This window comes from Dromiciops gliroides, chromosome 2, assembly GCF_019393635.1.
Source record: "Dromiciops gliroides isolate mDroGli1 chromosome 2, mDroGli1.pri, whole genome shotgun sequence".
In the NCBI taxonomy this organism is placed as follows: Eukaryota; Metazoa; Chordata; class Mammalia; order Microbiotheria; family Microbiotheriidae; genus Dromiciops; species Dromiciops gliroides.
Window position 1 is genome coordinate 478,572,958 of NC_057862.1, and position 16,199 is coordinate 478,589,156.

Genomic DNA, 16,199 nt, shown 5'->3' on the forward strand with positions numbered 1-16,199 from the left:
TAATGTCAGCAAGATGTTTTATTATTAATTTCTATTTGAGAAACTTCATTAAGGTCCTGCTATGTGTAAGGTACTGTGCTAGATCTTGGGGATACAAAGTCAAACATGAAAAACTTCCTATTGTAAGAGCTTACATTTTAAAAAATTTTACAATTTTAATAAGTTTTTATTGATATTTTCTGTGTTTTTTTTGTACATCACTGTAGTATCCAATGTGTTCCTTCCCCTCCCCCCCAGATGCAACAAATAGTATTTTTTTAGAGAGGGAAAAAACATCAGGACAACTGATTGATACATTGAAAAAGTCCAAAAATGTGCATTTTGTGGTATTCATGGACTTCTCACATTCACAAAGGGGAGGGTTAGGGGTGTATTCTTATATTTCTTTATTCAGGTCCTACTTCCTCTTATAATTTTGTTATATTTGCTTTTGATTTCTTTGGTGTATAGTCTCTCCTCCCCCACCCCCATTTATTTTGTTGTAGTTATTGCATATATTGTTTTCTTGGCCCTTCTTACTTCATTCTCTTTCTCTTTAGTCATCACACACATCATTTCTTCTTTTTTTAAAATGGTATTTTTTTCAGTTACATGTTAAGGCAATTTTTAACATTCCCTTTTTTATAAGATTTTGAGTTCCAGTTTTTTTCTCTCTTTTTCCCTCCCTTCTCCCTAAGACAGCATGCAATTCAATATAGGTTATATATGTGCAATTATGTAAAACATATTTCCATATTAGTCATGTTTTGAAAGAAGAAACAGAACAAAAGAAAAATCTATGAAAAAGATAAAGACAGTAAAAATAGAATGCGTCGATCTGCATTCAGACTCCATCAGTTTTTTCTCTGGACATGCATAGCATTTTCCATCATGAGTCTTTTGGAACTGTTTTGGATTATTGTATTGCTGAGAGGAGCTAAGTCAATTATAATTGATTATTGCCCAGTGTTGCTGTTACTGTGTACAGTGTTCTCCTGTTTCTGCTCACTTCACTATCAGTCCACTTAAGTCTTTCCAGGTTTTTCTGAAATATGCCTGCTTATCATTTGTTACAGCACAATAGTATTCCATTACATTCATATACCAGAAGTTGTTCAGCCATTCCCTGATTGATGGTCATTCCCTCCATTTCCAATTCTTTGACACCACAAAGAGAGCTGTACATTTTTGTACAAATGGATCCCTTTCCCTTTTTTATGATCTCTGGGATACAGACCTAGTAGTGTTATTGCTGGGCAAAGGGTATGTAGTTCCAAATTGCTTTCCAGAATGGTTGGATCACTTCATAATTCCACCAACAGTGCATTAGTGTCCCAGTTTTCCCACATCTTCTCCAGTATTTATCATTTTCCATTTTTGTCATATTAGCCAGTCTCATAGGTGTGAGGTGGTACCTCAGAGTTGTTTTAATTTGCATTTCTCTAATCAGTAGTGATTTAAGGTGTTTTTCATATGACTGTAGACATACACATAATTTTTTTTTTGTTTGTTTGTTTGTTTGTTTTTTGCAGGGCAGTGGGGGTTAAGTGACTTGCCCAGGGTCACACAGCTAGTAAGTGTCAAGTGTCTGAGGCCGGATTTGAACTCAGGTACTCCTGAATCCAGGGCCGGTGCTTTATCCACTGCGCCACCTAGTCACCCCCATAATTTCTTATAGGACAGTAATATCCCATTATACTCTTGTACTACAATTTGTTTAGGGCAGCTAGGTGATGCAGTGGATAGAGTGCTGGCTCTGGAGTCAGGAGGACCTGAGTTCAAATGTGGCCTCAGACACTTACTAGCTGTGTGATGTTGGGCAAGTCACTTAACTCTTTTTGCTTCAATTTCCTCATCCGTAACATGAGTTGAAGAAGGAAATGGCAAACCAGTCCACCATCTTTGTCAAGAACTCCCCCACCCCCCACCCCCCTGCCCAAATACAGTCACAAAGAGTGGGACACAATTAATCAACAACACTAACAACAAACCACCACAAGTTGTTTAGCTATTCCCCAATACAAGAGCTTACACCTATAGTAAGACAGTGGAGTTTTGCCCTGGCCAGAATATTTCCCCTAAACCAGTATTTATTTCCGCATCATTATGTGGTGTGCTTTGGCCAGGCCCTACTGTAACTTCAGCTAATACTCTGTTGCTGCCTATAGAAAAGCATCCTAAGTATAGGAGGCACAGTGGGGATTTAACTAGGTGGCAGCATGAAAAAAGAGTTGTATAATAAAGGAAGAGGTAAATGTAAAGAAAAAACAGGGTTGTAAAATGTATAATAGACCTGCATTAAGTCCTTTAGACCCTGTCTTGACAGTTGTTCAAGCAGCCCTTGAGCTAAAGGAGCATCCAGCATTTGGGAATAAAAGCAATCACAGGGAGAGGGGTCAGGTTGAATGAAGGTCCTTAAGGTCACAAATTGACCTTGAACTTGAATTGGCTGCTGTGGTCAGTTACTGGAATGAGGGAAAGGCTTGGCTAGTTGGCCTAATCACTGACTGCAGCTGTTATTGTCTTTAATTTTGCATCATGCATTCTTTCCCTGTGTCTGAAAATTGTATCCTTATCAGTTAAGTAAACACGTGTACACACACACACACACACACACACACACATACACACACACACACACACACAGCCTTGCTTATGTTAGGCCATCTGCTGTCATCATTGTAATACATGATGTTAGAAGGGCTGTAACCTAGCACATCTTGTTTCTGGCTGATGATATGTTGAATTTTATTTTCTAAAATTATCAAGCATTCCTCCCCCCCATCACTTCCTCCCTTCACTAATGGAAAAAAAGATGCATTTTATACATTTATGTAACACTGATACATAGTCAAGCAAAAGAAATTTCCCATATTGGCCAATATGTCTCATTCTACATATTTAGGCCATTTCCATTTTGTTAGGAGGTTGGTAACATTCTTGATCATTGATCCTCTGGAAATCAAGATTGGTCATTGCATTCAGCAGATCAACAAACATTTATTTAGTGCCTACTATGTGCCAGATGGTATGCTAGGCATTATGGATACAGGTCCAAAGAATTAATTCTTACTTCTATCTAACAAATATTCCAATGGGGGAAGCAGCAAGTACATATATAAATTATATAGCATAAAGTGAATAAACACAAATATATATGAAATGTTCAAATACAAAGTAGTTTAGAAGAGAGGGTAGTTGCAATTCCTGTGATCAGAAAATAAGATTCATGCAAAAGTTGATGATTGAACTGCATCTTAAAGGAAGAAAGGGACTCCCTGAAATGGAGGTAATGATGAGTATGTACCAGGCATCTGGAATGGTCAAAGGCAAGGAGATGGGAGATGTAGTGTTGTGTGAAGAACTGGGAGAAGACCACTCTTGCTGCATCGCAGATTATGGGGGAGAGTATTGTCAGGTGAGACTGGAAAGAGATTTTGAGTCTAGGTTGTGAAGAGCTTTAGAAGCTAAATAGACAAGTTTACGTGTATCCTAGAGGCAATATGTTGCTGCTGGGCTTTATTCAGTAGGGGAGTGATATGGCTAGATCTGTATTCTGGCAGCCAGCTGTGTGGAAGGTGGATTGGAGTTTAGAAAGATTGTAGGCAAGGAAGCTATTACAGAGATTTGTGCTAGAGATGATGAGGGCTATCAGTGTGGTCAGAGGTAAAGAATGTTGGGGGATGTTGTGGAGGCAGAAGTATCAAGATTTGGCAAATATTTAGCCATGTCTATTGAAAGAGAGTGAGGAGTCAAGGATAATGTCAAGATTATGAACCTGAGAGAATGATGGCATCTTTGACACAAATAAGGAAGTTTGGAAGAGAAGATATTTTGGGGGAATTATTTGAGGAGATGGGATTTAGGGCACATGTCAACATTGACCTTGGCACCACTTTTGTTAGAGATTGGAGAAAAGGAAGTTGGAAATGATGTGAAGATGTTTTAAGATGATGAGAGTAGGAGAAGAGGGAGCTCATGTTGAACTCCAAATTTCTCAGTACAAATAAGAGGCAATTTCTTTAGTTGGGAGTAAGAGTAGAAGGGAGGTATGGGAGGCTTGAGGACTGAGGAGAAGGTTTGGAATAACTTCTGTGGGGAGTGAGATGGGGAATCAATTGGGAAGGAGTAAAAGAACTGTCTTGCTGCAATGAGGGTCCAATTGAAGCTGGATGACAGATTTGTAATGTACCCAGTCGATGTGGTTATGAGATATTAAAGACAGATGTGGACCGGGAATGTGGAGGTCAACAACTTTTTTTTTCTTTTCCACTTAACTTTAGCTCTTCTTTAATTTTATTTCTATGCCAACCTGGAAGATATTGGGAAAGATGTGGGTGCTTTTTAGCCTTTATTTCTGCACATCTTTTCAGGGGGAAAGATCTACAAATGACTTGGGAAGACAAAGTCCTCACCTTGGGTTGAATGAGAGCAATAAGGCATTTTCTAACACTGTTAGTAATCCAAGATGGAGGGTTTTTAATTAGTCCTACACAGATAAAAATCCTAGCTTGAGGACACTCTTAAGTGACTTTTATGGACTTCCCATATGGAGCTCCTCTCTTCTGGGCTCCTCTCTCTCCCTTCTTTCAGATATTATATTGTTTCAGCTTTAAAGCTCCCTTGTTTTTCCTTTCTACCATGTTCCTAATTTAAACTCTTCAAGAGAGGGGCAGCTAGGTGGCGCAGTGGATAGAGCACCGGCCCTGGATTCAGGAGGACCCTAGTTCAAATCCGACCTCAGACACTTGACACTTACTAGCTGTGTGACCTTGGGCAAGTCACTTAACCCCAATTGCCTCACAACCCCCCCCCCCCCCCGCCAAACTCTTCAAAACCATCTATTGGATTATGAGGTCCATATCCTTCATTGGGGGGCAATTGCTGGAAAGCCTGTCTCTGACAAAGAGAAACTAACAGCTCTTTTTTGCCTATAGCTAAAGCTATATGCCATTCCATCTACCCTTTTATTCATTGAATACTAGTTGTTGCCCTTCAGTATTTTAGTTTCTTTTAAATTATAGATGTTGTCTTAATCTTTTTTGTTATAGATACAGTATTTTCCCTAAAATGGCCTTATATATTGAGTGTAATTTTGTTTTGTACTGAGAGAATCTGTTTTATCATCAGAGTTTCTTTTTTTGACACATTAAAATTTATCTTGCCTGTACAATTGAGATAAAATGACATTTTATTCCATTTTTTATCGATTAAAAAACCCCCAAACTTTTGTCTGTGATCTAGCTAGAATTTATTGTAGTACATGACATAAGATGTTATTTTAAATTTATTTTCCTTGTATTTTGCCATATAAATTTTCCATTTATTAAATAATGAATCCTCTTCCTGATTTTTATTCTCTATACTTTTTCAAACACCAGTCTCTCTGGGTACATTTTAGGTCAAGGACATCTATTCAGTTATAGTGATACTTCTTTCTTTCTTTTCCTTTTTTTTAAACCATTCTTTGATAATTTTGATCAAAGCTTCTTAAACTGTGGGTTGTGACCCCCATAAGGGGTAGCATAATTGAATGTGGGGGTTGTGAAAAATTTGACAACAGTAAAAGATTATGTATATATATTTTATATACCTATAGATCTGTGGTGGCATAAAAATTTCTCAGGTGTAAAAATTTGTCAGGCAAAAGCAGGTCACAAGTGGACAAGTTTAAGAAGTTTTACAGTTTCTAATTATAAATTGGATGTCATCAGATTTTTTAAAAGAAGTATCTCATGATGTTCTAATCAAATAAAAACATTCAGGTCTGTCATTCAAAAGATCAGATATAATTGTTTTTAATGGAAAAGACCAATCATTACCCAGAACTTACTCTGTATTATTGGCAAGTCCTCTGGACATCTATAGAATTTGCTTTTCCATGTAAATTTTGCTGTCATTTTATCTAGATTATTTTTAAAAAACTGGCACAAGCAAATAGTGTCACAAATTCAGTTCACTTCATATTATTAAGCACCCATGATGCATTCTAGGCATCTGGAAAATACTGCCTGCTATAGAGAATCAATCTGTATTTTGACTTTGTGAAGGACGTTTTATATGGTAGGGGCAATGGTATTGTAATGTTAATCCTACTAATACCTTTTTGACCTTGTTGTGATTGATAGTATTTCTGTCCCCAATACTCTGTCAAATAGAAGTGATGAAGGTGGGTACCTTTGTTTTGTGCCTCTTTTTTGTGAGGATACTTCTAATATTCGGTTATATAATTCTGTCTCTTGGTTTTAAGTGTATACTTTTATTGAGGAAAAATATCTCTTCTAAATCTTCATTGTGTATTAAACATGAATGAATTTCATCCTTGGAAGTCCAGTGTCTAGCACTTCATTTTGGAAAGGCAAAACTAAAGTAGCCCCTTCAATTGTTTTAGCAGCCTAAGCTAGGGAAAAATTTCATCTGTGTTTGAGACTGGGAAAAAACTCTAAAGCTTCACCTATTTCATGTATTTCCTATATCTCTTCGTTTTCTGAGAAATAGGTGACCTTCCTTTCTGAGTCTAATTCTTCTACTTGAAGCCTCATCCTCTCACTCTAAGATTAAAGCCTCAACTATCCTTACTTTTCCAACATATGTAATTTCATTTCTACTGTTTCCTTCCCCACTATTTTCAAACATGTTTATGCCTGTTTAGAGCTTCATTATTTAAAAAACAAACAAAAAACCTAACATAACGGCCAAACAAAAACCTTTTACTTGACTCTGAGGTTTTCTTTGTCATCTTGTTGCTTTCCTTCCAAATGCTTCTGAACTTCTTTAAAGGATGGGTTGTCTCATCACCTGTATCTTTTTTTGGGGGGGTCGGGGCCATGGGGGTTAAGTGACTTGCCCAGGGTCACACAGCTAGTAAGTGTCAAGTGTCTGAGGCTGGATTTGAACTCAGGTCCTCCTGAATCCAGGGCCGGTGCTTTATCCACTGTGCCACCTAGCTGCCCCTATCCACCTCTATCTTTAATGAATGATTCAATTAACAAGCATTTATTATGGGCTTTTTATGTTTCAGGCATTGTGCTAGGTGCTGGGGATACAAAGAGATTGAAACAATCCCTACTCTTGAAGAGCTTATATTCTCATGGGGGTGACAAGTACATATATATAGGTATATTCAGGAAAAACTAAAATAAATACAAAGTAGAAAATAGAAGGTTGTTAGGAAGGGACGATACTAGCAGTTGGATATCATAAAAGGCTTCATGTAGAAGGTGTTGATTGGGCTGATTTAAAGGAAGGGGGAATTCTTTGAGGTAAAGGTGAAAAAAAGGTACATTTCAGGCATGGAGTATGGCTAGAGATGGGAGATGGAGTGCCATGGATGAAGAGCAGAGAGAAAAATAGTTTTGTGGGAATGCACAGGGCCAGAGAGGGAATAGAGCATGAGTCTGGAAATATAGTTTGGGCATCAGGTTGTAAGGGCTTATTTGACATTTAATAAAATTTTGAATTTAAAAGCAACAAATAAAATGAGCATTTCCTTATACACAATTGAATATTAAAGATGATTATATGTGAAATTGCAAATTTCTATTACATACATTTTGCTTTTCCTTGAAAGTGTATGATAAATTCAGCATGCTCTTTTCAAAGCTGGCCTGCTTGTCTGTGTTTCCTTTTTTTCTCTTCTCTGTGTTTGTTGTTATTTGTCCTTCATTTTTGAAGAGGACCTATGTCACTGTAGGTGATGTCTTGACTTGTGTATGAATTGGATTTAAGTGAGGCAGAGTTGTGCAAAGCCTTCTCTCCTCCAGAGTTATCAAGGTCTGGTGACAGGACCAGTAGTTAAGACTACTGGATATGACCCAGGATGCAGTTAATGACCTTGGCATCTTTGGTGCCTGACCAAGTTCTAAGTGCTCTATGGCACCTGTTTCAGCTGTCTTCATGACCATTGGAACAGATTGTTCTCATCCACTCATTCCATGGGAAAAGTCTTCACATGCTTGGGGTAGACATCCCCCTAATTCACCGACAGGTTTGAGGCCTTAACCTGGTTAGCCCCTCTGCCAAGATGGTTTTCTGGGGTGTCGCTGCTGTGCATGTTACAGCTTTTTGGAGCCACAGGTCAAAAAATAGATTGCAAAAGGAAATGGAGGCAAGGAGTAAAGACAGCTTTGTCAAAGAATTTGGCTTGAGGAGATGGTTAAGGTATAATGAAGTTTTTTTCAGGATAGGGCAGACTTGGGCATATTGGAAGATATTATTAGGCAATGAGCCAGTATATAGGGAGTGACTGAATATGGAGGGTGAGAGGAAGAAAGTTCAGTCTACTAGAAAACATAGGAAAGATAGGATGAAGGGCACTAGAGACTGGAACACAGAGTGAGAGATGATATCCCTGGGTCTTGAGGTGAAAACAAGAAGATTAGAAGCAGATCACTGCAAATAGCTTCAATTTTCTTTGTTAAGTAAGTGTCCAGATGAGAGAGTTGGGGGAGGGGCAGATGTGGGAGGATTGAAGAGAAAAGAGAAGGTTTGGAACTATGATTATGGGAAATGATTAAGGAGGATTAAAAGGATGGCTTTGCTGCAGGGGGGAGCAGGTAACCTGAATTTGTAATATACTTAGTTGGCCTTGCTAATTTGCAACTTCCTTCTATTGCACATGAATAGGAGTAAAGGAGATGGATGATTGAAATGATATAGTCCAATGTTTTGGCAACTGATGAGGGGAGAGGATGACAAGCTAGAGAGAAATTGCTTAACTAAAAGGTCTGACTTGGAGAATGAAGTCAAAGCAGCACATAATGGCCTGTGAAAGTACTGAAGAGTGAAGGGGTTGGAAGTCCCTATGAGGGTGAGGAGTAGCTTTAGGATGATAAAGTAGGAGAAATGGAAAAATAGGGAGGTGTTTTGTTGTTTTTTTTTTCCTAAAGCCTCATTGTAACCTGAACCCTTCCCTACTTCACTCTACTGCTAGTGCCTTTTGGGGAGTCACTATTGACTTCTTATTTCCCCTACCACCCTAGAATGTAAATGCTTTAGAGGGAGGAACTTTATTTTTGTTTTTGTATTCCCAGTACTTAGGAAAATGCCTTCTAACTTTTTGTTAATTAGTAAAGATTTATTACATTAAACTGAAAAACTTGAATATTCATATAAGGGCAAGTTATTTTCTTTTCTTTTGTCTTTCTTCTCTACCACTCTGTTCCCCAACACTTCTTTAGTCTGCATATGAATTACTAAAATAGCCTCCTAATGAGTTTCTTTATTCTTTCCCTAGAAGAAAATTTAGGTAGATTTGTCTTCAGAACTAAAAGGATTTCTTTATAAGGTGATTCTTTTTAGGAGATGGTCCCATCACAAATGGTTTTTGACTAGTGCTTGTAGTTGTTCAAAAGATCTGAAATGAATGTTCTGTGGCTGTCTTAGCATGGTGCCCTGTGCATAGTAAGGGCTTAGCTTATGTGGTTTCCTGTATGAATGAATTGATGCAAAGAGAAAGGAGAGGAACCAAGAGATGGTGCACAGTAACAGCAATCTTGTAATCATGATCATATGTGAAAGACTTGGCTGCTCTGAGCAATACAGTGGTCCCAGAGAATTCCAAAGGAATCATGATGAAAAAATGCTATCCACCTACAAAGAGAAAACTGATGAATGTTAAGTGCAAAATGAATTATAATTTCCTCACTTTATTTTTTCCATTTTTGTGTGTGTGGAATGGCTAACATAGAAATACCTTTTGCATGATTTCACATGTATAATTGATATCATTTTGCTTGCCTTCATGGTGTGGGAAGGGTGGATGGGAGGGTGGAATTTGGAACTCGAAATTTTAAAAGAAAAGAATGCTAAAAAATACAAAATTTGAAAATAAAAGCCTGAACTGAGGTGAGTTGCTCCTCAAAAAGAAAAAGTGATTTCCCTTTCTCTCTACCTCCCCTTACTTCCCCTCCCTCTTCTTCCCTCTCCTTTCCTCCTCCTCTTTCTTTCTCTCTCTCCTTCCCTCTTCTCCCTTCCTCCCTGTCTCCCCCTCTCCTTTATTTACTCTAGCATAGATGTGACTATAATCAAGACAGATTATGAAGGACAAACTAAGAAGCTGCTAGAATTAATGTAAAACCAGGGGCAGCTAGGTGGCGCAGTGGATAGAGCACCGGCCCTGGAGTCAGGAGTACCTGAGTTCAAATCCGGCCTCAGACACTTAACACTTACTAGCTGTGTGACCCTGGGCAAGTCACTTAACGCCAGTTGCCTCGCTTAAAAAAAAAAAAAGAATTAATGGAAAACCTTTCTCCCTCTCCCCCCTGCCCCCAATCTGGTTCTGATTGGCACAGAGAAAAAACAGTGGCACAATACCTTTTGATCTAGCAATACCATTGCTAGGTTTATATCCCAAAGACATCTCCAAAAAGAGAAAAAGACCTATTTGTACAAAAATATTTATAACAGCAATTTTTGCAGTGGCTAAGAATTGGAAATCAAAGGAATGCCCATCAATTGGGAAATAGCTAAACAAGCTGTGGTATATGATGGTGATGCAATATTATGTGCTATAAGAAATGACAAGGAGGATTATTTCAGAAAGCCCTGTAAAGACTTGTATGAACTGATGTATAGTGAAGTGAGCAGAACGGAGAGAAGTTGTACACAGAGATAGCAATATTGTTTGAAGAAGAACTGTGAATGACTTGACTATTTTCAGCCATACAATGATCTAAGACAATCTCAAAGGACTATCGATGAAGCATACTATCCACCTCCAAAGAAAGAATGATCAAACGCAGACAGAAACATGCTATTTTTCACTTTCATTTTTTTCTCTTATTCAAGTTTTCTCATACAAAATGACTAATATGGTAATGTTTTACATAGTTGTACATGTATAACCCATATCTGATTTCTTTCTGCCTCAAAGAAGGGGGAGGGGAGGGAAGGAAGGAGTGATAAAAATTGGAACCTAAAACTATAAATAGAAGTGTTTATTACTTAAACAAAAAACAACAGTGGCACAGCAGGAAAAACAAAAAACTAGATTTGGAGTCAGAGGTCCTGGTTCTGCCACTTACTACCTGTATTACTTTGAGCAAATCACTTAAATTCTGTGGGCCTTGTTTTCTCATCTATAAAATGAGGAAGTCTAAAGTGCCCTTTGCCTTTAAATCTATCATCAGATGATCATTTGACTCTGAATCTTTTGTTTTCTTGTATTATTTAGATATTTCATAGGTCTTTATTTTATTTTATTTTTTTTTAGAATAGAATTTTATTTTCCAAAATATATGTAAAAACAAATTTTAACATCAATTTAAAAAAAAAATTGTTCCAACTTCTCTTTCTCCTCTATTCCCACCCCCACCCACTAGAACTCAAGCATTTCAAAATAAATTATACATGAGTAGTCATGGAAAACATTCCCACATTAGCTAGGTTGTGAGGAAAAAACAGTCAAAAAACTCCCAAAACTTTAGACTGAGGAATTGTCAAAGAGAAAAAACATTTTTTTTTTTAAAATGTGTTTCCAGGGGCAGCTAGGTGGTGCAGCGGACAGAGCACCGGCCCTGGAACCAGGAGCACCCGAGTCCAAATCCAGCCCCACACACCCAACACCCACCAGCCACATGACCCCGGGCAAGTCACCCAACCCCAATTGCCTCACCAAAAAAGAAAAAAAAAAAAGAGAACAGAAAAAAAAATGTGTTTCCAACTATTTCAGATACTATCACTTCTTTCTCTGTAGATGGGTTGCCATTTTCATAGTCCTTCAGGGTTATATTGGACCATTGCCTTGCTGAAAATAACCACATGCTTCCCAGCAGATCATTTTACACTATTGCTGTTATTTTGTATACAGTGCATTTCACTCTGCTTCAGTTCATGTAGGTCTTTCCAGGTTTTTCTAATAGTATCCTGTTCATCATATCCTAAATAATGTACCTTAAACTTGACAAAGAATTTTCTTCGTATTAGCCCAGCAAAGTCATCATAACTATTTCCCTCCATCCTATTCCCTTCCCATGATATTTACTCTATTTTCCATCTTCTTTTAAACTATTCCTCCTCAAAAGTATTTTACTTCTGACTGTCCCCTCCCGTACTCTACACTCCCTTTTTTCCCCCCCTTCCTTCCTTATCCTCTTCCCCTCATACTTTCCTGTAAGGTTAAATAGATTACTCCTCCCAACTGGGTGTGAATGTTATTCCCTCCATGAGCCAACTCTGATGAGTTTAAGGTCTTTGAGCTAATTCTATGTTCCAAATTTTCTTCCTCCCTCCCTCTCTCCTCAACCCTCCCTATGAAATCAAGCAATTCAATATTTCATACTTGTGCCGTTATGCAGAATGTCTTCACCTTCCTTGAAAGTATTTTGCTTTTTACTACTCTCTCCCAGAATCTGCCTTTCCCTCCTTCCCCCCCCCCCTTATCTCCCTCCCCTCCCTCAGGGCAAAATATATTACTTTACCCACTTGAGTATGTATGTTAGTCCCTCTTTGAGTCAATTCTGATGATATTAAGGTTCAATCACTCCCCAATTCCTTCCCCCTCTTCCCCTCCCCTCCATAAGCTTTTTTCTTGTTTCCTTCATATGAATAACCTCTCCCCAGATCATCTCTCCCCTTCCCCCTCCTCCAGTCTATTTCTCCTACCCTCAACCCTATTTTAAGGATGTCATTATGGGCTAGTTAGGTGGCACAGTGGACAATGCACCAGCCCTGGACCCAGGAGGCCCCAAGCCCAAATCCGACCCCATACATAAGACACCCCACAAAGAACAAAACATAACTTCCCTTCGTATTCAGTTCAGACCTGTGTCCTCTGTATTATCTTCCCATATAGGAATGTTAACAGTTTGATCTTTTAATATCCCTCATGAAGTCTTTTTCCTGTTTATCTTTTTATGCTTCTCCGGGGTGTTGTATTTGAAAGTCAAATTTTCTATTCAGTTCAGGTCTTTTCATAACAAATGCCTGAAAGTCTTCTTTCTCCTTGAAGTTCCATGTTTGCCTCTGAAAGAGGATGCTTAGTTTTGCTGGGTATGTGATTTTTGGCTGTAGTCCCAGTTCCTTTGCCCTCTGGAATATCATATTCCATGCCCTCCGGTCCTTTAATGTAGAAGCTGCTAGATCTTGCTTTATCCTTATTGGAGCTCCACAGTATTTAAATTCCTTTTTTCTAGCTGCTTGCAATATTTTCTCCTTGACCTGGGAGTTCTGGAATTTGGCTATAATATTCCTGGAGGTTTTCCTTTTGGGATCTCTTTCAGGAGGTGATCGGTGGATTTTTTCTATTTCTATTTTAGCTTCTGCTTCAAGAATATCAGGGCAATTTTCCCTCACAATCTCTTGGAGGATGGTGTCTAAGCTCTTGTTTTGGTCATGGTTTTCAGGTAGTCCAATGATTTTCAAATTATCTCTCCTAGATTTATTTTCTAGGTCAGCTGTTTTTCCAAGGAGATATTTCACATTGCCTTCTATTTTTTCATTCAATTGGATTTGCTTTACTGTGTCTTGGTTTCTCATAAGCTCACTAGCTTCCATTTGTTCAATCCTAATTCTTAGGCAATTATTTTCAGCAGACAGTTTTTTAATCTCCTTTTCCATTTGGCTTTTCAAACTGTTGACTTTTTTCTCATGACTCTCCTGCATTGCTCTCATTTCTCTTTCCATTCCTTCCTCTCTTTCTCTACATCTTCGTTCTATCTCTCCTACTTTCTCTTCAAAGTCCCTTTTGAGAGCTTCTATGGCCTGAGACCAGTTCATATTTTTCTTGGAAGCTTTGGATGTTGGAGCTTTGACCCTATTATTATCTTCTTCTTCTGAGGTTGTATTGTGGTCTACCTTTCCCCCAAAGAAGTTTTCGATGGTCTTCTGCTTTCTCTGCCTACTCATCCTGGCTTACTGTTTCTTGGCTTTTTACTCCTTAAAGTGTAGCGCTGCTTCCCGGACACACCGTTCGTGCTACAGCGTGGCCCAGGGGGTGATTGGGCTTCTTCTCAGCCTGCCTGGCTTGTGAATAATCACAGCCGCTTTCTCTTTGACCCGGAAACAGAAGTCTGATTGAACTCTGATTCTCTATGGTCGGAAGCTTGGCGTGCTTTTACCCCTCCCCCACTGGGCCACCACGACTCAATTCAGCCCACTGGTTCAGACCCAGGGCGCTTTGCCCCAACTCCAGCAGATACTGCCTCCACTTCACCCCGGCCTACCTCCGAACCCCCTCACCAGTCCGTGATCGGAGCCTCAGAAGCTGCTGGTGCTGAAGACTCTGACGTGTTGGAAGCACTGTCCCTGGCTGGGTCCGGACCGTGCGCTGAGCTGTTTAGCCTGATCAGTAGGTGATCAGAATCGCCCTCTTTTGCGGAGAAACAGTCTCACTCTGTTCTTATGTGCATTAGGCTGTTCTGGGTTTTGATTTTTACCGCATTATTTGGGCGTGAATGGACGGGTTTATCTGGAGCTTGTGGGAGTCACAGCCTCTCCTCTGCCATCTTGGCTCCGCCCCCCATAGGTCTTTATTAAAGCAGTAAGTGGGATGAAGTACAGTTGATGGTCTTTTGGATTTGCTGTTCCACAGAAACATTTATTGAATAACGTTTGAGAATCACTGACCTAGGGGCAGCTAGGTGGCGCAGTGGATAAAACACTGGCCCTAGATTCGGGGACCTGAGTTCAAATGTGCGCCTCAGACACTTGATGCTTACCAGCTGTGTGACCCTGGGCAAGTCACTTAATCCTCATTGTCCCGCAAAAAAAAAAAAGGGCAGCTAGGTGGTGCAGTGGATAAAGCACCAGTCCTGGATTCAGGAGGACCTGAGTTCAAATTTGGCCTCAGACACTTGACAGTTACTAGCTGTGTGACCTTGGGCAAGTCATTTAACCTTCATAGCCCCGCAAAAAACCAAAACAACAACAACCAAAAAATTTTTCAAAAATGGAGAATTACTGATCTAAAAGAAATTTTTACAGCCATATAAAGCAAAAATTTGTGATGATCTTTTAATAATTGGGTAGTGATTAACTCATTGAATCTTATTTTTTTAAATAGGAGCTTTGGGGAAAAGGACTCGGTTTCAGGAAAATTATGTGGCACAGCTTATTCTAGATGTACAAAGAGGAGAGGACAGCCTTCCACATGATGAGCTTAGCCCAGCACCCACTTCTCTGGAGAATTTAACAAAGGTAAGCAGGAAAGCCAGTTGGTCATTACTGACTTTTCCAGGCTTAACACTCTCAATTACAGAAGGCCAGTGTGGAAGAATACCGAGTTTGGTAGCAAGAGATGTAGACTTAGCTTTTACTTTTTCTAAGACTTCTGAAAGGTCTTTTTCTTTAGTTCTCTGGCATATTCTATTTGACAAAGAATGGAGTCTGTGGTGTTTTATTAACTTCGCTGTGGTTTCTAATTAATATAGCGTTAGCAATCTAGCTGGATACTTTCCCTCAGGTGGAAATGAACAAAATAAACTAATCACAAACTCATTAAGTTCTTTATGGTGTTGCTTTTGTCTCCCTTGTACTTGTTACAAGTATCTAGAAACTTAGACTTATTACTTCCCCATTTTCACAAAGTATTTATGGGCCCTTTCACTGGTTTTATAATTTGTTTCACATTCCTCTTAGTCATCAGTGGGTGGATTGCCAAGGATGCCATTTCTAGTCTGGCCCATAAGTTATCCTTCCTTATATGCAGAGTTAATTCTTCTCTTTTCATTGGCTTCCAATATTTATCTTCCAAACAGGCACTGCCCCTTCCCTTCTCCTTCCTCGGGCCCCTATTTCATAGGATTATAGATTTTGAACTGAAAGGGAACATAGAAATAATCTCTTCCAACCTCTTCATTTTAAGGATAAGGAAAATGTGTCCCAGAGAGACTGTTATTTATCTAAGGCCATGAGGTAATAAATACCAGACCCAGGACTAGAGCTTAGTGCCTCTTACTTGAAGTCCCATGTTCTTTCTACTATAGGACACTACTACCCTATGGAAGATATTTGTATAGGCTTTTTTTATCCTAGAGGCACAAAGCCAACATTATAGGTGATCTTTTGTTGATTCCTAATGTTATAAGGCAGTTCTGTCCAGCCCTTTTCAGTATTTGACAAACATGTTAGTCTTTAAATTTGTAGTGCCACTAGAAGTGTTCCATAGAGGTCCTTATCATGACTGATGAGCATTGGCATGGGCTAATGGTAGAATGTAGGATCTGCTGTTGAAAAGAGTCCATGTTTCTATGATAATAAAAAGAAAAGCCAGGGACCGTTCC

General features: G+C 39.0%; 1 protein-coding gene across 1 annotated transcript in view; it reads left to right on the forward strand.

Annotated features, from left to right (window-relative positions):
• The window catches only part of TTC27 (tetratricopeptide repeat domain 27), a 230,231-nt gene that overhangs the window by 48,425 nt on the left and 165,607 nt on the right, over window positions 1-16,199 (forward strand). Inside the window, 1 exon segment of the mRNA XM_043987972.1 lies at window positions 14,981-15,114. Within this exon segment, the coding sequence (XP_043843907.1) occupies window positions 14,981-15,114 (134 nt within the window).